Source organism: Podarcis tiliguerta (assembly GCF_965153285.1).
Source record: "Podarcis tiliguerta genome assembly, chromosome: 14".
Classification (NCBI taxonomy): domain Eukaryota; kingdom Metazoa; phylum Chordata; class Lepidosauria; order Squamata; family Lacertidae; genus Podarcis; species Podarcis tiliguerta.
Genome location: NC_139547.1, coordinates 30,942,852 through 30,966,587, shown reverse-complemented (window position 1 = coordinate 30,966,587; position 23,736 = coordinate 30,942,852). Strand labels below are relative to the sequence as shown.

The 23,736-nt window shown below is 45.6% G+C and overlaps 1 protein-coding gene across 2 annotated transcripts in view; it reads left to right on the top strand.

The window, feature by feature from the left end:
* NHERF2 (NHERF family PDZ scaffold protein 2) overlaps window positions 1–23,736 on the top strand; it is a 58,831-nt gene that overhangs the window by 5,389 nt on the left and 29,706 nt on the right. For both annotated transcript variants that reach the window (XM_083414026.1, XM_083414025.1), the window contains exon 2: window positions 2,601–2,861. In XM_083414026.1, the coding sequence (XP_083270152.1) occupies window positions 2,601–2,861 (261 nt within the window). The remainder of the gene's footprint in view (window positions 1–2,600; window positions 2,862–23,736) is intronic.

The window sequence follows — 23,736 nt, the reverse complement described above, 5'->3', positions numbered from 1 at the left end:
TGGGTACCATTGGATGCCATTTTGCATCCAGACGGAGGACTGATCTTTTCAAAAGTGTACCGATTTCAATCACTGAATCAATCAATCAATCAGTCAATTACGGCAAACAACCAGAATATTTAAACCATAATTTCTGCATAATTCTCTCCGAAAACAATAAAAACGATTGATCTGTGGTTTAACAACAATCACTGATTTAACAACTGCAGTGTTTGTTTGTTTGTTTGTTTGTTTCTTCAAATTCCTGAGCCACCTGGCTAACAGGTTCCCCCTGTACCAAAGGTAGCCCAATTTACTGCCTTTAACAGTGTTCAAACATGCTGCTCCATCTTTCCTTAGTATAAGGCCATCTCTGATATTGTGAGCCCCACTAGGTCAAGCAAGTCCCCACTTAGCCCAGCATTCTGCTTCCTACAGTGGCTGGCAAGGTAGTCTCAGGAAACACATAAGCAGAGAATGCAGGCAGCAGCCTGTTTCTATGGTTGTTTGCCTCAGCATCTGGCATACTCAGGTAGACGTCCTCTGAACATGGAAGTTCCAGTTAGCTGTAATTAAGAACATCAGCTGGACCAGACATTAGGCCTGTCCAGTGTAGCATCATCCCATTGTAGCCAAACAGATGTCTCCAGGAAGGTCAAAGCAGGTACCTGAAGGCAGGTATCCTCAGATGAAGGTATGCACCTCTCAGATTGCAGAATGCTGTTCCAAAATACTACCTGGGACTGCCTGTGGATTTTGCTAAAGTTGTCCCCGCCCCCCCAGCCTCAGTTGAATACACTCTGAAGTTTCCTGCCAAATCCTTGCGTAGAGGATCCTGAGAGTTGGTTGGAAAAGTTGCAAAGTAAAATTGAGTCAAGGGCAGATATAAAACGTTACAGCTTGAGTTATGGGTCCGTGGCATGTCAGTCTGCGCACTGTTTTTGATAGCTTGGGGGGGAGGGAAACTTACATAACTGCACTGGGCAAGCACAGAATTTGGATAAGGTCACATCTGCTGACATCAGCCCCAGCCCATGAAAGCTAGAGATGCCACAGCTGGTTGCCTTGTCTTGAAGGTGTTACAGTGACACAGCAGAACCAAAGTAACCTCAAAGAACCTTTAACTTGCCTTGTCCACCAGTTTGGTTCTTTCTAGTGAATCAACTAAATATTTAGTGGATTAATCTTAGGTACCATAGGTCTTGCAGCCATACTTTTCTGTTAGCTGAAAGTTCTACAACCCTTGCACCACCCCACCAAATCCTCGAGTCTGCAAGTCTGTCCCATGCCCCTTCACTTTTTCCCACCCTGCTCCCTACACTCTGCCCTGAAATCCAGAAAGTGAATGCATCACAGCTCTGCTCCAGTATGGTGCCAGTGTGGTGTAGTGGTTAGAGTGTCAGCCCTGGACCCGGGAGAGACAAAGGTTCAAATCCCCATTTGGCCATGGGGCTTGCTGGGTGACCTTGGGCTTGTCACAGCCTCCTAGCCTTTTTTTCTTTTTCTTTTAAAATTAATTAATATTTTGAAGCTTTTCAGTTGTACAAAATAAAGGGGGGGAGAAAGAAAAGAAACATAATACAATATATGGTAACAGATATATGATTCTTATCTATGCTTAATACATATATGATTATTAATGTACTATGTTCTGTATAAACTTGTTCCAAATATCAGTATATTTATCCTTTTTTAAAAAATAATTATACTTTTCAGATATATACATTTCACTGATTTTCCAATCATTTTGACATTTTAAAACTTGACTTCCTTCCTCTTCTTTCTGTGGTTCTTTAAATTTATTTTTAATACCTTCTGCATATCCAAATTAACTTAATTTACTCATTTATTTACTGTATTTTTCCGTCTATAAGACGTCACCATGTATAAGATACCCCCTATTTTTGGGCACTCAAAAATACACAGTCCACCCTCAGCACTATCCATGTATAAGACGCCCCCTAATTTTTGAAAAATTCCTAGTCTTATACATGAAAAAATACGGTATCTTCTTTAAATATATACTCTTATGTAACTGCAGGTTGTTACAATAATCCTGCCAGTGTTTTTATCTGTTTACAGTTTATCTAACTATTCAATAAACCATTTCCATACTTTTATAAAAAGTTTCTTTATCAGCATACTTAGCCAAACAAACCCTGCATCTGTGAGCAATCCGTTCATATGTTGCGAGTGCTGCCGTGCCTTCAATCCATTGGTTAAAGGAAACCATTGGTTAACAGCAGGCTTCCTCAACCTTGGCCCTCCAGATGTTTTGAGACTATAATTCCCATCATCCCTGACCACTGGTCCTGCTAGCTAGGGATCATGGGCGTTGTAGGCCAAAAACATCTGGAGGGCCAAGGTTGAGGAAGCCTGGTTAATAGGCTATATTAGCCCAACCTACCTCACAGGGTTGTTGTGAGGATTCGGTGATTCGGTGGAGAACAACGGATGCCACCTTGAAAGCTGGGATATAAATGCAGCAAATAAATAAACACAACGCACCAGGCATATGGTCTGCACTCGGCAGAAATTCTGTAGCCGTAATTGCTTGGTTTCCGCCCCTGGGAGTCCCTGCTCATATTTGTTTTCTTCGTTTCCTGCCCATCCTTCGCCAGGTGGTGCAGCGCATCAAGGCTGTGGAAGCGGAGACTCGCTTGCTGGTGGTGGACAAAGAGACCGACGAGTACCTGCGGAGCCTGCAGCTCACCTGCACCGAGGAGATGGCCCGCACGGGCATCGTGGCAAACCCCGAGGTGTCCCCGGTCAAGCCGACTGCAAGCGACAACAACGGCGAGGCCTGGAAGCCCCAGCTGGACCTGAGCAACCAAAACCTCAAGAGGCACAAGCACAGCTTGAGCTCGGAGAGTGGGAAGAAGGTAAGGCCAATTTCGGGCGCATTCGGAGGGTCGTGTGGGTGTAACTCTGGGCAGCCAGAGGTTTCTGACTTTCCAGTATGATGGCGGCCATGCGCAAGCGTGATTTACCGTATTTTTTGCTCCATAAGATGCACCAGACCATAAGTCGCACCTAGTTTTTGGAGGAGGAAAACAAGAAAAAAAATATTCTGAATCTCAGAAGCCGGAACAACAAGAGGGATCGCTGCGCAGCGGAAAGCATAAATCCCTCTTGCTGTTCTGGCTTCTGCGATAGCTGTGCAGCCTGCATTCACTCCATAAGACACACACATTTCCCCTTACTTTTTAGGAGGGAAAAAGTGAGTCTTATAGAGCAAAAAATACAGTATATTTCTCTGCTTAAAGCACACTTGCACCACTTTATGTCATGGCTCCCCTCAAAGAATCCTGTCAAGTGCGCTGGCCTCGCAGAGCTGCAGTTCCCAGCACCCATTGCAAACGACAGTTCCCATGAATGTTATAGAGTGGTATGAGAGCACACTTTGAAGGCATGCCTCACATGCCTGACGGAGTTTGCATTTAAAGAGGAAGCTACCTCATTTGCAATTTCTGAAACAACACGTGAAACAGAGAGCAGACGGCCTTTGAAATTCTGGATTTTGCAAAGCAGTTTGCCGGCCAAGTTGTGCGTAACAGAATGTGTATACTTGTGTGCATAGAAATGCCCCTCTTGGTGAAACTAAGATGCAAAAATGCATTGTATTGGGGGAATTGTATTGCAAAAAAATGTGTACTCTGGGCAAAATCGCTAACAACGATGTGGATATCGGGAGAGATCAGCACTGAAATGCATGACGGATTTTCATGAGGACTAGCCAAACGTATATGGAAATGTGTAGATGTTAAGGTTTGGGAAATGAGCTACTGAAAGAGGCTGAAATGGTCAGATTCCCCCATCCCTTGCCCAGCCACTGAAAACGCCTGATTCTGTTTTTCTTGGGCTGGAGGTGGCAGATGGACTTGCTTTGAAGGAATACAAAAAGGCTGGGTGGGTTGGGGCACCCAGCAGCATTTTGACTGGACATTGGGAGTGAGTGTCGGGACTGTAATGAATACACAGCAGAGGGAGGTTTTTAGTTGGGCTTTCCTGCACTAGGGAGGGGTGTGGTGGTGGGAGGGATAATCTGGCATTAGCGGAAGGGGAAGGGTTAGGGGAATGAAGTGGTCCTTAGTTACTCTGTGGCAAATGAGGTCAAGATGTGTCGTTAGGGCTCTATTTACAGGCTCCTGGGGTCACGCCATCAGCAGATTCTCTAGGCTGAAAAGGGGGCTAAGATATTAGCTCCATTAATTCCGACCTCATTTGGTGGTTTGTAGCAAAACAGGCAGGCAAAACGGGAATTCTGCGACCACGAAACCCAGATTCTGTGTCCTGAATAATTGAAGGGAAGCTAAGCAGGTTTGCAAAAGTTTGCAGACAGTTTTGGATTGGCTCTCAGAGTAAAGGGTATCTGTTCGGGTGTGGGCAGAAGGAACTGCATGGATAACTGAATTCCCAAAATTTGTTTGAAGTATTGTTCCCCCTCCTCCTACCCAGGCTTGCAAAACTTATTCTGCATCAGACATGACTCAGCTTGGTTCTAGGCAAATGTAATTAAATTGGAGAAATAAATGACAACAATAATAAAACAAGTCAGAATTGCTACCTAGCTGAGAAACTTGACAAAAAATTTCCTTTCTCATCCTGTATTGGAAATGGTTTTTCATAGTGGTGTTTAGACAGGCAGCCTTGTTTTTAAAAAGCAGCCTCAATGTGGACTAGTGATTTGTGAGCTTTGAAATACAGTTAAATTTACAGAATAATCCTATCCATATATGCCTGGCCTTTGCATAGGCCATTGGGTTTGTGTGTAAGAGAGATGTGCATTGGGGTTTTGGTTGCTGTTGCCTTTTAATTTTTATTTTGAATCCAGTTGTTTTTTTTAAAATGCTGCTTTTCATTTTATAGTTAAATTTGATTCTGAAATGTATGCATTTCCGCCCTGGGACCTTTGGGTGATGGGCAGATAATTATTATTATTTGAAATGAGCACATGAATAAATATTTTTAATGGGGCTTGCTCCCAGGCAAGGGCAGACAATCTTGCACCAGGTACGTCTTAAACCGGTCGAGAACCCTACTGATTTTATAGGTGTCTTTGCATTGTAACGAGCCCCAGGCTAGGAGCCCTGATAACCTCAGGCAAGCGCATTTAGCTGAGCTCCTGAGAATGCCGTCATGTTCCCTTGACTCCTTTACAAATGCACTTCCGCTCTTGCTCTGCGCAGGCTGTTGAAAAAGAGAAAAAGCAACAGTGAGCAGAGAGGGTCACCATCAGGTCAGGTTTATAAAGCTTAAATTACAGCTGCTGCGAAACACCTTATTAGAGAGACCCTGGGGCAAGATCTGCAGCCTTCCCAGCACTAATTAGCCCACTTGTGATGTTTTCCAGGGGAGTGGGTGGAAATCGATCTCTCGCATGTTGCGAATGGATTGCTAAGGGGGAGGGAAGCACCAGCCCCTCTTCTGAGTAAAGTTGAACTCATGGCAGGGTGTACCCCACTACAGTGGTACCTTGGTTTAAGAACAGCTCAGTTTATGAACAGCTTGGATTAAGAACGCTGCAAACCCAGAAGTAGGTGTTTCGGTTTGTGAACTTTGCCTTGGAAGCAGAACATGTTCCGCTTCCTGTTGAGTGTGTTCCCTTTGTAAATTGACTCCCCCGCTGCTATGGGAAAGCACGCCTTGGTTTAAGAACAGACTTCCGGAACGGATTACGTTTGTAAACCAAGGTATCACCGTATGTTTTTTTTAAAAGGGAAATAAATTAAATTATATGCCCCACGGAAATCTCAGTTCTGCAACCTGCCGAAATGAGGCAGATAAGCATATTTACATTTTTGTCCCGCCCTCCTCTTATTCTGCATTATTGGGGTGAGGGGCAGTGACTAACATTTTCTGTCTGCTGTAACTTTTGGTCATCCATATGTCCCCCTTAGCTAGCTTCACAGAGTTCAGTACATAAATGGATCTGTGCTTTCAGGTTTATACTGAAGACTATAGACCTGCTCTTTTTTAAAAAAATAAATAAATTAAAATCCATTTCTGACGTCTTGTAGGATTGTGGCCTTTGGCGCACAGCACCGGCCTGGCTGCTCTCAGGCAGACTTTTAACTGGTGAGGCTGAGATTTAGGATCTTCTGCCGCAGAGCTGCAAACCCTCCTCAAACGTTTTCCAGATTCTATACAGGGCTGGCTTTTAAAAACTCAAAGCATTCATATCCAGCCCAGGAAAGGTTCGTTTTATGTCTTTTATCAGAGGAGCTCTGATTGTGAGGGAAGATTGCATGGTGGCATGTTTTTGGCCTCAACGGCGTGCTTTTCTGAGAGGACAAGGAAGATTCATGGCCGTTTGAGAGCCTGCCACGTTGCTGACACAGTCCAGTTTAAACTGTTGCTAGAACCAATGAGACATGTTATTGTCCCAGGCAGGTAGCTCAGTTGGTTAGAGCTTGGTGCTGATAACGCCAAGCTTGCAGGTTCGATTCTTGTATGGGACAGCTGCATATTCCTGCATTGCAGGGGGTTGGATTAGATGATACTCGGGGTCCCTTCCAACTCTACACTTCAATGATTTGGGGTGGCTTGTTGTTGGTTACCCTCTAGAACAGCAGCGGGGATAGTTTTCTCAGCCCGAGGGCCGCATTTTCCTGTGGGCAACCTTCCAGGGGCCACATGCCTGCAGTGGGGAGGGCTAGAGGCAAAAGCGGGCAGGAGAATGAGTGTCAATATTATCTTTGTACAGCGGGCTAGTTTCTACATCCACTGCGCTTTCCATCCTCCAGGCAAGCAGGAGACATCATCAGAATTCAAGGACATGTCCCAGGCAGGCAACAATCCTCCAAGAGCGGATGGAGCAGGGGCGTGGCTTCGGGAGAGTTCTGAGGGCCAGATAAGAAGCTTGGAGGGCCATGGGTTCCCCACCCCTCTTATAAAACATGTTGATGCTCCTCTTGGCACCTTGACCCCCTTGGCTTTTCCTTCTCCTTGCCTGTCACCACTATTCTTATTATCTCTATCATTTCCCTCTGTCGTTTCCCCTTCACCGTGCTACAGTTCCCAGCACCCTTAAACTACAGTTCCCATTATGCCTTGGGAGGAAGTGCTTTAGATGCGCGCTGAACGTGCTTGAAATCTACGGTGTGGATCTGCCAGCATTCTTGCAGAAAGCGCAAGCCCACAACCGAGGGCGGGCATGGGATCAAAGTGTGCGCTCGGTGCCATACGCATGACCTCAGAGCATCCTCCTCTCCTTCTCCCGCCTCCCATTAGAGTTCTGGTCAGGAACTTGAACCGCCTGGTTGTTTTTGAGTCGGGGTGTTGGCAGGAAGCCCCTCCCAAGAAGGAAGGTATCCACCCCGCAACAGAAATTTCCTCTGCAGCTGTATTTTTAGTGAAACACAAAGCAAGTGGAAACGGTTGGGAGGTGGGAGCAAGATTAGCATCAGGATGGGCTAGGCTGGGCCCCATGTTTGTTCCCAGGGACACAGGCGAGTGCCGTGGGTCTCTGGACCAAAGGAGCTTCAGATTCCCAGCAGAAAGGGTGGCTGCTGCTGAGGAATTGTGCACCAATGTCTCAGTGCAAGACTTGGCAGTGTGATGTTTCCATGGCCAGGATCAGGCCGCTGGGTGGAAAAGAACAATACTATAAAATCATCTTGTTAGTCGTCATGCTGGCTCTAAAGAGATGGTAGTAGTACCCCAACATCTTGACCCTCTTCTTCCATTGCCCAGGATTTTTGTTTATTTATTGTGTATTTGTTGCATTTATATCTCACCCTTCCTCTGAGGAGTACACAGCTCTTTTCCTCCCCATCTCACCCTCACGACAACCCTGTGAGGGAGGTTAGGCTGAGAACGAGTGACTGAGATCACCCGGTGAGCTCCATGACAGAGTGGGGGATTTGAACCCTAGTTTCCTAGGCCTTAGTCTGATGTTCTGACCACTACACCATGCTGGCATTGCATGTGGTGATAAGAGGTTTTGGCTCAGAAACTGCCTCAGTGAATGTTTTACGCAGATAAAATGGGTACAAAGATGCGTAGTTTGCGAAATACAAAAGTGCTTCAGAGACAGTGTTTCACGCGGGTTGAAAAATATCAATTTGTAGATTGATGGAGAAACAGGAAGTAGGAGACTTATGAACGAACACATGCAAAACGGAGACATATCAAGTGATCTTGAGCGTGCAATAAGGAACAAAAACCTCATTATCCAAAGGGGCACTCCCTTATCCCTGATCTATCTCAAATGAGATAGTGAGAGCCAGTGCAGTACAGTGGTTAGAATATTATTCAATAATAATAATAATAATAATAATAATAATAATAATAATTTATTTGTACCTCTCCCATCTGGCTGGGTTTCCCCAGCCCCTCTGGGCGGCTTCCACAAAGACAAAAAATACACTAATATGTCAAACATTAAAAACTTCCCTGAACCTCCTATAACCCAGGAGACCAGGGTTCGAATGCCACTTGGCTATGAAGCTCCCTGGGTGCCCTTAGGGCTGTCATTACCTCGCAGGGTTGTTGTGGGGACTAAATGAGGAGCAGCTGCCGCTTTTTTCTTCCCTGGTTTCCTGCCTTGTGAATGGAAAGGATTGGGCGGTCTCAAATTCTCAACCTCTCTCTAGCCAGATAAGAAAGAGTGTTGTGTTTTTTTTTTAAAAAAATGTAAACTTCCTTTTTTCGGGCAATTAATTAATAAGCCAGAAACTTTCAAACTCACTCACTGGCTTGTAAGAATATTAAATAGCTGTAAACTAATTAGGAATATGTTGGCAGGACCCAGGCGACTGCGTGAGCTCTCGTGTACTCCTTATTCTGCAGATCCCCAGCTTAATCTTTTACATCTGACTGTTTAAGCGTTTGCCTGACAAACAGAGCTGCATTCAGGCAAGCCGCAGATTTAAGTGGTGGCTTTAAAGTTCTCTGCAGGGCCTTTTAATTCCATTAACGGGTTGGCGAATGCGGGATTAACGGGTCATTTAAGACCTCTGAGCGGCTCTTCATTGGGATTTCTGATAAAGGAGCTCTGGGGAAAAACCCAAAGGCCCCAGTAGACCAGAGCTGATTTTCCCACGGGTTTGAAGGGAGCAGGAGGTGTTTTAGAAGCTCCCTGAGGGACTGGAAGAGTTAGAGGCAAAATGAGCAGTAGTCAGGTGCTGACAACTCAGAACCATGGAAGGGACCTGAGGGCCATCAACAATGCAATGCCCCCTGCAAGGCCATGGGTGGCAAGAGAGAGAGAGAGTTGAGATTGCAAAGTTGTGCACTTGGAACAATTGATGCAGGCTTCTCAGACTTCTCAGTGTGCATTTGTGATGATTTGCACTCATGATGGTGTTAGCACTCTGATTCCATAAGAAGAGGCTGATGAATCAGGCCAGAGGGGACCTAACTTGCCTGACATCCTGTTCTCCCAGTGGCCAACCAGAAGCCAGTGGGAAACTCTCAACCTCACACATCTAAGGCTGGAGGGGAAGGCTTTCAGGTCAGGGAGGATGGTGTCCAGCTTCAATCCCAGTGGCGTAGCGTGGGGGGTGCAGGGGGGGCCAGCCGCACTGGGTGCAACATCTGGGGGTTAGGGTTAGGGGGCGCAAATTACTTGCCTTGCCCCGGGTGCTGACAACCCACGCTACACCACTGTTCAATCCCCACACCTCCTGTTTTTAGAAAACAAGCACTATCTCAAATTTGAGGTAGGCCAGTGTGTCTGGACCCCAGGAAAGCAAGATGTTCAACTTGGTGCAGAGAGGGGTTGGGGAGAGGAATTATTTTGAGCCAGGGCCTAGGCTTTTCAGAGGCATATGAACTAGTAATGGAGGCGGTGCCTCTGAGCAGGACTTGATCTCCTTGCCCTTACCACCAAATAACCATAAACTTATAAAGTCCACAAACTAGAAGCCTCAGGTCCCAGTTCCTCTCTTCTTAGAAATTAGATGCAATGATTCTGTTAAAAGCTCAAGGCTACTGTTGTCCCTGGATACCTTTTTGCAGGGGAAAGAACATCAACAGACTTTGCTGCACGATCTCCTCCACCCCATCTTCGGTGTCCTTTAGGGCCTCCTTTTGCTTTCTCGGAACCAAGCTGCTCACAGCTCTGTCCTCTTTCGGGGAAAGGGCCTGCTGGTGATGTTTCCTGGAAGTAGAGCTGTGTTTATGCCAACGGCCCAAGTGATTTGGTGATGATGGGTGGTGGGGAAAGAGTTCCTTTAACATGTCTGTGATGATCTCTAGGGATGGGAGATCGCTAGGGAGGGGGGAGAAAGTCGACCCAACTGACAATTAAAAGCGAACCTGCCGAATTCACACTTTGCAAAACAATGCAAGAACACAGCCTCCTTGGAAATACGTGCTTTCCTGACTTTTGCAGTGCAGTTGTTATGGGTACAAAAATGCATGTGCTAAGGTAAAGTGTCCATAAAAATGCATATATTGGTAAAAATGTATATATTGGTAAAAAATAACATGCAAAAGGGGGAAATTGCTTTTTAAACAAGTGTACTTTGGGCAACATTGCATACAAAATGTGTATATTGGGAGGAATTTGCACTAAAATGCTGATGAATTCTAAGGAGGGTTTTTAACAACGCAAACAGATGTGGCGAACTGAATTTAAGACTGGAAAAATGAGAAGCTAAAAATGACAGATTTCCCTCTGCTTAGGGATCACCCAAGGTGGCTGGGCAATCTTCTCAGGATTCAGAAAAAGCCACTCTCTTGCAGTTTTGCAGAGGAAACTGCAAGGGCACTTTGGCGGCTGCCATCGATGCTGGGTCAGCGCTAGTGTGCCAGTGGTGGGTGGCCCCAAGGGGGTGTGATGAGGGCAAGGAGGCTCCCCTGGGTTGTGGTGAACTTGCTCCTTGGTGAGAGATTGGAGCAGCTGGCAGGTGCATGCGTGTGGGTTCACCTGGCTCCCAAGAGTGAAGTGGAATGGCAGGGAGCTGCATCTGTGGTTAGAGCATGAACCCAGCTCACAAACGCATATTCAGTGTGATTGGTGGAAGATTTTGCTACTTCATATTCTTTTGATTGGTTGGTTGTAATTAGAATCCTGTTAACTGCTTTAGAGTGGGTGTTTTGGGGCCCCAAAGCAGTATATATAGATAAATCGTAACATTTATCCAGTTTTTAAGGATTATTTTATGGATTGTGTTATTGTACGATTAAAAAAAAAATCTATTTGCCTGTTTGCAAATTGCTCTATGGCTTTTGCAAAGGGTGGCAACATAAATTATCTAACTAAGGAACACACTGCTACATTGGAACCCCTGATAAATTATCCCCTTCTTTCATACCACTAGGGTAGCCATGCAAACCCTTTTTTCAACATGTCAGGGAGCTGCCTTTTAGCCTTTTACAGACACAGTGGTCAAGATAACTTGCCTTTTTTTAAGCCTCTGGCAAAAAACAACCTCCCTGGCTGACTGTTCTGAACAAAGGCTGGGATCTGTGGACAGGTTCCCAAATGCTGTAATTCAGAGCAATATATCAGGATTATCATGCCAGGTTAATAGCTATGAAGCCTTCTTGATAGACTCTGATTAAAAGCACCTTCAGAAGCCAAGTGCGTCATAATGGAGACAGATCTGCCACTCTGGAAAAGCCTGCAGTGATGGAGAGCAGAATCTGTCAGGGTTTTGCAGACAGAACAGTCAGTGGATTGGAGCGCTGTTCCTGTAAGCAAGGGCTTTTTGGCGGGGTAATGGGGGGAGAGACGGTTAAAATGGAGACATGGCAGGGCAGGCTTCGCCAACCTGGTGCTCCCCAGATGTTTGGGACTGCAGCCTCGTTCAGCACAGCTGTAGGATGCTGGGGCTGATGGCAGCTGTAGTCTAAAATATCTGGAGGGTGTGAGGTTGAAGCACAGGAGCGGGGCAGAGTTGCTTTTGTGCTTGAATCCTGTTTGTGGGTTTCCCACTGGGGCATCTAGTTGACCACTGTGAGTGCAGGATTCTGGACTAGATGGGCCATTGATCTGGTCCAGCAGGCTCTTCTTATGTTCCTAGATTAGGGAGGGCTTGGAGAGATCTCTGTTCTGATCTTGCAGGGCACTATTTACATTCCTGCTAAAGATCTCAATTAGCCGCTTAGCTTTAATTAACAGCACTGTTATGTCAGCTCAAAATTTCCTCTTGTGTTGACAGTAAGCCATCTAAAGTGCTGTTCCTGGCCTAGGTAACATTTCAAGGCCAACAGCTTTGGTTGTTGGTGTGGAAACCCTCTCAGTCAAAACCAAGAGGTGTTTTTTTCCAGTTGTCTTTGATGAAAATTACATTTATAGCTTTAACAGTAGTAAGAAGTGGAACGTACATAACATGACTGCAGAATCTCTCCAAGAAAGCACCCGTAGTCAAGAAATGGAAGCCAACAGCTCTCTGAGGAGAACCATTTTGCTCTGGAGATAGTGGTATCAACTGAGCTGCCATCGGCTTACCTGGCATGGCGAGTGACAAAAAGCCAGCACATTCCAGGTTCGCCCTGGAAGGCCGAGGCCCCACCCTGTAAGGTCAATAACTTGTTCCTGCATTATAGCCATTTCCAAAAAGGTTGGGTCACCTGGATATTTCTCAGAGGCCTCTGAGGCCTGTTTGACCCCCCCCCCCCATTTAACTATAAGCATTCCATTAAAAAAAAGTGAGCTTCAAAGCTGTTTATTGTATGAATCTTAACAACAAGAACTTGGTACCTGAGTTCCTTTCCTTTCCCCTCCTCATTCATTTTTCCTTTTGGGTCATGTCTTTATAGGTTGTTAAACCTGAGGGCTAGGACTGTGTTGTGCTCTATTGATCTGTAAGATCTGAGAGCTTTTTCTGGCTGAAGAGCAGGGTGTTAAATGCTTTGAATGAGCAAATAGATAGCAATACTAATGATTTGCGAGTGAGTAGCTTGATCTGAACAGGCAAGACAGCTTTGGTGCCCAGGAGACTGTGAGTAAAGGCAGTGGGATCAAAAAGGTCGAGTTACACATAACTGATTTGAACTCAGCTTGTGAAATCTTTAGCTTCAGATTTGAGGCAGGTTTCTAGTGGAACAAAAATGTTTTGTAATGTGGGACCTACAGATTTAGCAAAGAATTATAGACACACATCTTCTTTGACTTCAGGATTATGTTTTTGGATGCTGCCTTAGGAGAGGTTGAGGTGCTTGAAGTGGGGTGAAGATGAATTGTAGGATTCAATGTGGAGCTGCTTTATGTTGAGCCTTCCCCAATCTGAAGCCTGTTTTGGGCTTCAGCTCCCATCATCCTCAGGCAGCTCCATGGTCCCAAACATATGGAGGGCACCAGGTTGGGGAAGGCTGGTAAAATATGTCTGCTCTAGCATATATCTCCCTAAGGAGATGATGGACTTTTAGGAGGAATTTAAAGACCTTCCTGTTTCCTCAAGGCATTAAATGGCTAGAAGATAGTATTCTTGGTAACCCCATAATCACCAGCTGAGAGAATGTTTTTAGAATGTTTCTAACTGTTTTTAGAATGCCTTTGACTATGTTTTTATTATAATTGGTGTGTTTGCCACACTGAGCTTTTTCAGGAAGAAGGGCAGGGCAAAACATTGAAATAAATAAGGAATATGGTTCCTTGACAAGGGCCTCTAGTGATACTAGGGTCTCCGCAGCAAGGGAAGCTTGCAGTGTTTGTGACTTCTTAGTTTAGAGAAAGGTTGGGCAAGAGGTGACACAATACATGTTTCCAAAATTATGCACGGCATAGAGAAAGTGGATAGAGAAAAGTCTTTCTCCCTCTCTCATAACACTAGAATTTGTGGACATCCAACAAAGCAGAATGTTGGAATTCAGGATTTACAGAGGATAGCCATGATGGCTCCACAGTTGGAGGCAGCAATGCTTCTGAATACCAGTTGCTAGAAACCACAGTGGCAGAGAGTCACTCTTGTACTCAGATCCTGCTTGTGGGCTTCCTATTGAGGCATCCATCCCATTGACTCATTGGCCTGATCCAGCAGGATTCTTCATCAGGGCTGGTCCAGCCATTGGGCACCCACTTCATGGGGCAGATTTGGGATGGGTGGGAAATACCAGTGAGGGACTGGAGAGCAAAGCAGGGGAGGGGGGGAATTAAGAGCTTGCCCTTCATCCTTTTTGCCTTTAAGATGCTGCCCCATCAACAAGGTAGCTTGTTGTGCTACATGAAGTGTGGTGTGTGCCTTTGTGGGCACCATCTTGTCTGCCTCAGGCAGCGACATTTCTTCATCTGGCCTTGCCAGTCATTAAAAGCAGGAGGACAGGACAATAAAAATGGAGGAAATGTACACAGGAAGTGTGGGGGATTCAGCAGTGGAGCTGATGGGTGCTGCAGGCCCACAACACCTGGAGAGCACCAGAGAAGGCTGTTCTCTGTTTGCAGCAAGATTGGAACGTGTTGGGCCTGTGCCATGTTGCTAACAGTTCTCCTGTTGACACAGCCGTGACACAAATGAAGAGGCAGGTCAGGAATGCCTTCCAAGCTGGAGCAAACATACTTGATCAGCTTCAGCCAAAAGCAGAGGTCCTCTCTGTCTCCTCTGCAGGCTCACACTAACTTCATATGCAGCCAGGGTATAAAAGGGCTGGTGGCTTTATTCACGAATATTGAATATAGTAAGGGCTGCTGCCCCTGTTTGCATGGCTTTCCAAACTCCTGACTCCCTTTGTGAAGCCCCAGCCCATCTCCTTACAGCTCACCCAAACCCCCATCCCAGCTCCTATATCCCCTCACAGCTCCTCTGTGTCTCACCATCTTTGCTTTATCCAAACTTCTGTTATGGTAAGAAATGCCACTGCTTTCTACAAGTGGTTCTTTCATGCCTTTCACAATCAGTTCTGGATGTCTGTGCCCATCAGGGAGAAAACACCTATCCCTGGTGCTCACGGCCACCCGACTGCCATGAAAGATGTGGATCAATTTTGGGCCGATTTCTTCCAGTTTACTGTGAGTCTTGGCAATCTGCAGATAAACTCCCTGATGAATCACTTTGGTACCAGCTGATAATGTGGTGCTTTGTTCTTTCATTCCCTTGGCGCCTCTTTTTCCAGAAAGGTAGATTGTGCTGGTCTCTTGCAGGATAAGCAAAACCAGAGGCCTTGAGGTCCTCTTAAAGTTTGCTGTAATAAATGTGTTGGTCTTTAAAGGTGCCACAAGCTTCTTTGTTGTTTGTGTGCTGCTTGTATACTTGGCCCTGCATAACCCAGTTTATTGTGTAAAACCGAAGAAGTTGAGCAGATTTTTAACTAAAAAAAATCGTTTAAAAACAAAGCAGCTATTTTTTGCCCTCTCTCACACCTTTGTTAGAGGGATGTTTGCCAAGAGGCGAAATCTTAGACCATAATGGCTGCTTTCAGAGTGTATGGAGAGAAAACGGTTCCTGGTCACTCTGTCCTCTTTGCTTTGTCTTGGATCAAGATAGATTAGATTCCATCGCAGCATTCTTCCCAGCAAAGGGCGGGAATGGATTATATTTGGCTGCTAAGCTGAAAACGGAGCTGATAGACCCTGCCCATCACACCACACACCCCCTCCGCCTCTCCGGAGATGGCGCTGCTCTCTGCGGGGTTATCTGACCCAGCTGATAATTCGTGATTTGTACCTGCTTAAAAGTAAATTGAAGAATGTGGAAAGGTGAAGACGTGCTGGCTGGGAGTTGTATCCTAAAACATCTCTGCGGTTTCACAGGGTTGGGCGAAGGCTGGCATAGGATATGCTGTGCTCAAAGTGACGTGTGTTGGTAGAGGCGTACGTGAACAGTCGTAAGATGGGCTTTATCAGGGGCTCAGCCACGTGTGTTTCTGGAAGCTGCTGCATTTTGATAAGCTGGGTGGGAATGGACGGCTGAATTCTTGCAAGCTTCTTTTGATTTAATTAACCAGAACATCTGTCCCTGGACAGTTTTCAGAAGGGTAGAGAGGTGGCTGTGTCAGTCTCTTGGACCCAGTGACAAATGCACAGAAGCTGAAGCTCTAATAAAATTTGTCTTTGAGATGTTCTTCCTAGTAGTTAAGTTTATGACCTTAACGTGTGATGGGGAGAAAGTGGATGGAGCAGAGTTTCTGTCTCCCCACCCCCAAAAACTAGAATTCGCAGACATCCAGTGAAGTTGAATGTTGGAAGCTTCAAGAGAGACAGAAGAAACTACTACTTCACAGAACACAGAGTTAGATTGTGGAACTCACTCACACAGGAGGCAGTGATGGTTGACAACTTGGATGGCTTTAAAATGGGATCAGACAAATTCATGGAGGGGAATGAGGCTGTCAGTGGCTGGGGAAACCCAGCCAGATGGGAAGGGTAGAAATTAATAATAATAATAATAATAATAATAATAATAATAATAATAATAATTACTCATGATGGGTCTGCTGGAAACCACAGGGAGAGAGAGCGCTTGTGTGGTCAGGCCTTGCTTGTGGGTTTCCTTTTGGTGTATGTGGTTGGCTATTGTGGGGTGCAGGGTATTGGACTTGATGGGCTATTGGCCTGATTCAGCAGGGCAAATTATTATGTTCTGGTAAGATAGTAAAGAAAGATTCATGGCCCTGTTTTGCTCTCCTCCCCCCCCCCATAAATTATTATTGTATATAAATTATTTCCCCTTTGCCTTGTACGTGTTCATTTTAAAAGGAATGTACAGAAAAGAACAAAGTCCATTTGGTTTCTAAAATAAAGCCAAGGATCTTACTATGTTTATGCAGAATTTTCAGCTGATTTGCTGAGAAACTTCTGCACAAGTTCTAGGAGGGGAGGAGAGGATTCTGGGGACCCATTCGAAGCCAAACTGGATGGGATAGGGCAGCTACGTGCTTGTATTTGTTCACCTATAGGAGGGTTGCGGAATCGTTAAGAATACATGCATAAAATGCTTATACTAGGGTAAATGTGCAGAGAATGCATATATTACAGAAAATAACATTAAAAATGCATTCTAGTAGGGGAAGTCACTTTGCAAAAACATGTATATTATGGAAAACTGTATGTAAGCATATTTATATTAGGAGAAATCTGCTGACAATTTTTCATTAGGCTCTTTAATGTGAGAATTGAATTTAGGATTGTCACTTTTCAGTGCGCAGTTTTTCCACCTTTAAATTGCATAAGGGCATAACAATGTAAAGGGCTGGACAGAGAGCCAAAATTGTGATTTTGTTAATGTCCGCATTTGCTAAGAGGATGTTTGTGGGAACAAAAAAAAAAAAGTGTGTTGTAACTTTACACACAGGCAGCTCCTGCAGGAACGGAAATCAAGGTCATCTGCTGGCCTTGCTAAATAGCAAATGGTGCTGTTATTATTAATGATAATATTTATTCAAAAGCCTGAGCTCAGTAGCGCTAAGAGGATGAGATTTGGGAGGCAGGCATACCCATTTACTGGCAACAAGATGTTCCTTTGCCAGCTGTTCTTAGTTTGGTTTGGACTTCGACATGAGCTTAGTTCAAATGTAACACTCAGCCGTGGATTCAGGCCTGGTGCCAGTGGTTGACCAGGTCAGGCACTGACTAAGGAACCCTGGAGCTTGGAAGGGGGACACCAGAGAGCCAGTATGGTGCAGGGGTTAGAATGTTGGACTATGGCCTGGGAGACCAAGGTTCGAATTCACACTCAGCTCTGAAACTCACTGGGTAACCTTGGACCACTTACTGCCTCTCAGCCTTACTCAGCTCACAGTGTTCTTGTATGGATAAAATGGGGCAAGGGATAATTCTGTACCTGACTTTGAGCACCTTGGAGGAAAGGCAGGATATAAATGTAATCAAGTAAAAAAGAAAAGAAACCTCACTGGCCCAACCCTTCACCTTTCACTGACTGCCCGCCCACTAGGCCCCTGGATGCTTTTCAGCAGCATGTGATGGAGCTGCTTTTGAAAGTGATCCAAGCGCAGGTCTCATCTGTGGTGGCTGCCTCCTATTTTAAATTACCAAGAACATAATGCCCCACCTCATAGATCTACGAAACCTATTGCTCTCTAGATCTGTAGGCCAGGGCATCGATACCTCATAACAACAGCCTGCTAGATCAGGCCAGTGGCCCATCTAGTCCAGCAACCTGTTCTGTCTAAGAGCCAGTGTGGTGTAGTGGTTAAGAGCGATAGACTCGTAATCTGGGGAACCAAGTTCGCGTCTCCGCTCCTCCACATGCAGCTGCTAGGTGACCTTGGGCTAGCCACACTTCTCTGAAGTCTCTCAGCCCCACTCACCTCACAGAGTGTTTGTTGTGGGGGAGGAAGGGAAAGGAGAATGTTGGCCGCTTTGAGACTCCCTAGGGTAGTGATAAAGCAGGATATCAAATCCAAACTCTTCTCTCCAGTCCTGTGGTTTCTGGCAACTGGAAATTGAGAAGCATTTCTGCCTCCGAACGTGGAGGCAGAGCATAGCCATCATGGTCAGGAGCCATTGGTAGCTTTCCCTTCCGTGAATTAGTCCAATCCTCTTTTAAAGCCATCCAAGTCTCTGGCCATCATAGTCTCCTGCGGGAGAGAGTTCCAGAGTTTAACTCTGTGCTGCATAGAGATTGACTTTCTTTTATCTGTCCCGAGTCTTCCAACATTCAGCTTCATTGGATGACCACGACTTCTTGTGTTAGGAAAGAGTTGGAAAAACTTTTCTCAGTCCGCTTTCTCCATGCCATGCATAATTTCATAAACTTATCATGTTGCCTCTCACTCGTCTTTTCTCTGAACTGAAAAGCCCCAAATGCTGCAACCGTTCCTCACACCATTCCCTTCGCTCCATGCCCTTGATCTTGCGTTGGGGCCTTGCTTGTGGGTGAGGTTGGTGATCACATGGCTTCTGCACCCACAGCCCTCCTCCTCCTCCCCTCCCACTTGCCCACTGGCTGTTCCAAAATACTTTGTACCCTCTTTGTCAGGCTGTTCTTGCTCCAGGAGATAAGGGGGGAACGGAGCAATGCAGGGAATGTTGGCGCGCTCCCGTGGCAGCTGCTTCAGAACTTGCTGTACAGTTTGGGCTCCGAGATAAACCGTGAAGAGGAACTGTGTTCCGTGCTGATAAGGTTTTTCGGACACTGGCTCCTTTCCCACCCTGTTCTGCTTGGGGAAAGCCTGCAAGAATCCTGGTCACATCCTTCCACTTAATTAAAGGGGAATAACTGTACTGAGGGATGGGTGCACCTGACTAGCCCACAGTGGGCCAGGAATAGTCAACTTTCTCTCCTGATCTTGGGGCCAGACCAGACTTCCCAAACCTGATGGCCTCCAGATATTTTGGACTACAACTCCCCATCAAACCCAGCCAGAGCTCTAGTCTTAAATGGCTGGAGGACAGCAGGCTATGGAAAGCTGTTTCAGACTGTTGTCAGCAGCTGGTGGTGTTTTTTGCTGCCTCAAGGACAACCTTTGCCAACCTTACGCCTGCCAGGTGTTTTGGACTACAACTCCCATCAGCCCCAACATTATACTGTAGTGGTTAGGGCTGATGGGAGTTCAAGGCACCAGTAGGCTGGGAAAGGCTGACCTACTGGGTTGCATTTCTGTGTGGTCATGAGAACATAAGATCACCAAATCTTACCAGATCACGGATATCAAAGCTGAAATCCATCCTTCTTACTTTACAATTGAGTTTTTTACCACTTAATTTTTATAGGAGTATGGTGTGATGGGAGGATAAACTTATTGTCAGAACCAAAGCAGCAGAGTGGCTGGAACTGTGGTCCCCCCCCCCCCTCCAGATCGTACTGCTTTGCCCTTCAGTGAAACAGCAGCCTGTCTTTGCCCTAGCATTATTGTCAGCCAAAAGGGTGACATTTTCTGCAAGGATGTTGCATTTGCTCTTTATGGGCCTGATTAGTTGCAGTTTGGCTAACCTGCTTTGGCCACCTTGAGTATTGACCTCTCTGTGTATAGGTGCCCTGCAGTATACCTGTTCTTGGCCTGCAGTGATTAATCTGGTGGAGGCAGTTTGGGTGGTCTTTCAGTGCCAGGATTTGTGCCAACAGGTGGTCCTCAACCCAAGGGCTGAGGAAGGTGGGGCACAGGTTCACCTTTTGCACCTGCACTGATATTTGACCATGGGTGCTAACTGTAGGAACGTCATCTATAGATCAGCTAAGAAGCCTCTACGTGCAGGGTGGAGTCAGATGCATGTTTAGAAGGCATGGGATGTTGTGAAAGAATAAGGCTGTTGTATTCTGGTCTGATGCCAGAACCTACAAGGAAAGCAGCAAGGCTGAAGGCTCCTCAGAGGTTGCTGCATCACAGACAGCTCTGAGTGAGCAACTTGCTCTGTCAAAGGTTGGGATCAGACTAAGGCTTTTATACCTGCACAGGAGAGGAAGGTCAGAAGTGCACAGCACAAAGTTCTGCACAGGAAGGTCAAAAGTACACAGGAAGGTCCAATGTTTAGTCTGAGAAATAGAAATTTAACCAGGTGTCTTCTCCCCCTCTGATTGGCTGAGAGGTTGGGATGAGGTGAAAATAATGTGTATAAATCAAGGTGGAAAATAAAGTAATTGAAGAATTAACAGTTGAAGAGTTCAGGAGCTTAAACGGGCTGAAATACTTTGAGCTGGAACATTGGAAATAGTATAGTTGAGTACTGCAGCAGAAAAAAGCCCAAGGAAGACCTAAAAGGGACCTAAAAGCTGGATTGGGGATTGCAGATCAATAAGTATTGGCTTGTTTAATAATAGGTTTAGCTGAATGTGTTTATTTTTTCCTGTGTTTCTTTTATGTACTCTTACAGCTAACACCTCAAACTATAAAGCTTGCTTTCTTTTTGGAAAAAAATACTGCTATCTGACTTGTTGTCTTCCTAAAACATAAAGTAAAGCATAGTTTGTTTTGGATAATTGGGTTGATGCCTCCCTTTTCACGCCATGCCTAAGTGTCATACCATTCTAGCCAGTATAGGGAGTTGGGCCAGTTAAAGTCCCAAAGTGGGAAAAACTAGTAGTGGTGGTGATGATAGGGAGACGATACCCATTGGCGGAAGTGGTGATGTTAACAAGACGTGGGGGACTGCTTTGCTTCCCTCTCATGGTGCAGACCACAGCCTGTGCTGTCACAAATGCACATTTATCCTCCTTGAAAAATACCACAAAGAAATGCTCCAAATCAAGGGCAGATGTGCAGAAAATAAGACCCAAAAGGCGCTTGGTTATTTTCCTCTTCCAAATTTTCCTCTCCAAGCTGCTTTTCTCCTTGAGGGGAAAATATGGAGTCCAGGAGTGGGGAGGGACTGCTGTCTTCTTCTGGCAGAGAGAAGAGCCATTTGGGGAGGGCAATTCTGAGGGGAAAAGTGAGCCGAAGGGGACAGGGTTAAGGCGCCTTTCTCCTCACCCTCTTCTCATTTCATTCCCCCTTGTGCCCACCCAAAAATGTGTCAGAGCATAATTACACATATTTCACCACATGTAGTTTGGGTGAAGGGCCTTGGCTCAGTGGTTAGAGCACCCGCTTTGGATGTAGAAGGTCCCAGGTTCAATCCCTGATGCATCCAGGTAGGGCTGGGAAAAGACTCATGTCTGAAACCCTGGAGAGCTGCTGCCGGTCAGTGTAGACAGTACTGAGCTAGATGGACCAAGGGTCTGACTGTATAAAGCAGCATCTTACATTCCCAGTTTTGCCCTTAATGATGGGTTTTTATTTTATTTTAAGGTACCTCACATACAAATGTGCATACAAATACAGTGGTACCTCAGGTTAAGAACTTAATTCGTTCTGGAGGTCTGTTCTTAACCTGAAACTGTTCTTAACCCGAGGTACTAACTTTAGCTAATGGGGCCTCCTGCTGCCGCCACACAATTTCTGTTCTCATCCAGAAGCAAAGTTCTTAACCCGAGGTAGTATTCCTGGGTGAGCGGAGTCTGTAACCTGAAGCGTCTGTAACCCGAAGCATCTGTAACCCGAGGTACCACTGTAAAACTATTGTGTAGCTTATCCTTTGCATGTAGCTAATTACACAAACAATTGCAATGAGCACAAATATATATACTTTGCACGCAGATGGTGTAGCAAAGATGACTGAAAACATGAGCTGCGAGGCAGGAAATCTCCAATTCAGATTTTAACTCTGAGCTGTTACCTCCTGGCAAGTTGCTCTTCTCTCAAGCTTAGGCCTTGTTTGCAATTCCGGGGGATGATAAATACGGGTCTAATTTAGAAGATGATGTATCTGAAGCCCTTGAAACGGACTGGATAAATGCTCAGAACCGCTTTTACGACCTCAGTTTGCACACATTATTCTGAGCTCACAGCTGGAGTTGGAGTCCTACCAGGCTGCATACCTTCAAAATGGGTTTAAGAAATCTGGATGATTTTGGAGTGCTGATAGCATTCCAAAAATTTCAGGGCAATGACCTTCTCTCAAGCCTCCCTTCTGCCTGGGGAATCTCAAGATTCCCCTGTTGGATAGAGGGGTGTATGTTGGGAATTGCAGAGATCATGTCCAGGCTAGGGGTTCTGTTTAGTGTCAGTTTACAGGCAATTAGTAACACTTTAAAACCAGAGTAGAGGAAAGGGCTTCATCACCTCCCATGGATTTGCCAAGATACTCATCTGTCTTTGGCTGGCCTGAGAGGAGGAAGAAGGTTGCCTCATGATTCCAGGTGGGTTTTTACAGTGTTTGCAGATGATTTCCCTTTAAATTTAAGTTTAAGTTTAAATTAAGAGACGACAGATAAAACCAGCATCCAGCTGGTGTGTGTATTTTAATACAGATTTACTTCTTTTTTAAAAAAAGAAGAAGAAGAGAAGACACACATATTGGAACAGCTGTGCAATTCCTCCGGACCTAGGTGACCCATCGCACAGCTGTTGGGGTAGGTTATTTGGCTGGCTATGGTCAGTACAGATTGGTCTAGCTATTTTCTTCTCTATGATTCTGCCTCTCTCCAGACATGATTTCGACCCCTTCCATTTAACGTTTCCTTTTTCAAATGGCATGGCCTTTATATCTGTTTCTTTTCTCCACCCCACCCAACTGCAGGATGGGATCATGATTGCAGTGAGGGGAAAGGGGCATTTAAACCTTTCAGTGCATACAATGGCCCATTGACACACACCCCCGCTCAAAAAAAGTAAAAAAGAAAATTAGGCTGGGGAAAGAGGAACTGCCACTTGGTTGAAGCGTATTACTTGGATTCTTGAAATCCGGAAGTAGAGTTGGTATTCCAATTCCAGCTTAAAACAGAACAGAGTGGATTGCAGGCTGCTTTAGCCAACCTGGTGCCTTCCAGTAATACGGATGCGCTGGCTGGGGTTGACAGGAGTCAACAGAATCATAGAATCGTAGAGTTGGAAGGGACCCCCAGGGTCATCTAGTCCAACCCCCTGCAATGCAGTAATCGCAGTAGTAGTAGTAATAATAATAATAATAACAACAACAATAACAATAATAATAACAATAATAACAATAATAATAATAAATGGCATTCCTGACAATACGACCATCCATCTTCTCTTGAGAAACCTCCGATGAAGGTCCACCATCTTCCCAGGTAGTCCAATCTATTTGGTGGGCACCAGGTTGGCAAAGGCTTCCCTAGGGAGCTTTTTGGCGTCATTCTTGGGTCTTGCACATGTGCCCAAGGACAAACCCTGAACCATTGTGTGGGGCCGCCTTTTAAGTTGGGGAATCTCTGGGGCGGGAAGCCCTTGCAGCCTCCTTCCACTCAGGCCCGCCTCGTTGCGAAACCTTTCCCCTCGGATCCCCCGATGACTCACTCTGGCACCGAGAGGGGAAGCTGGCTCCACTCTTAACAAACATCAGATCGCTGGCGTGCTGTATGAATGGAGACAATTATGCCCGCTCTGCTCGATGGCAGGGACCCAACTTTGGCT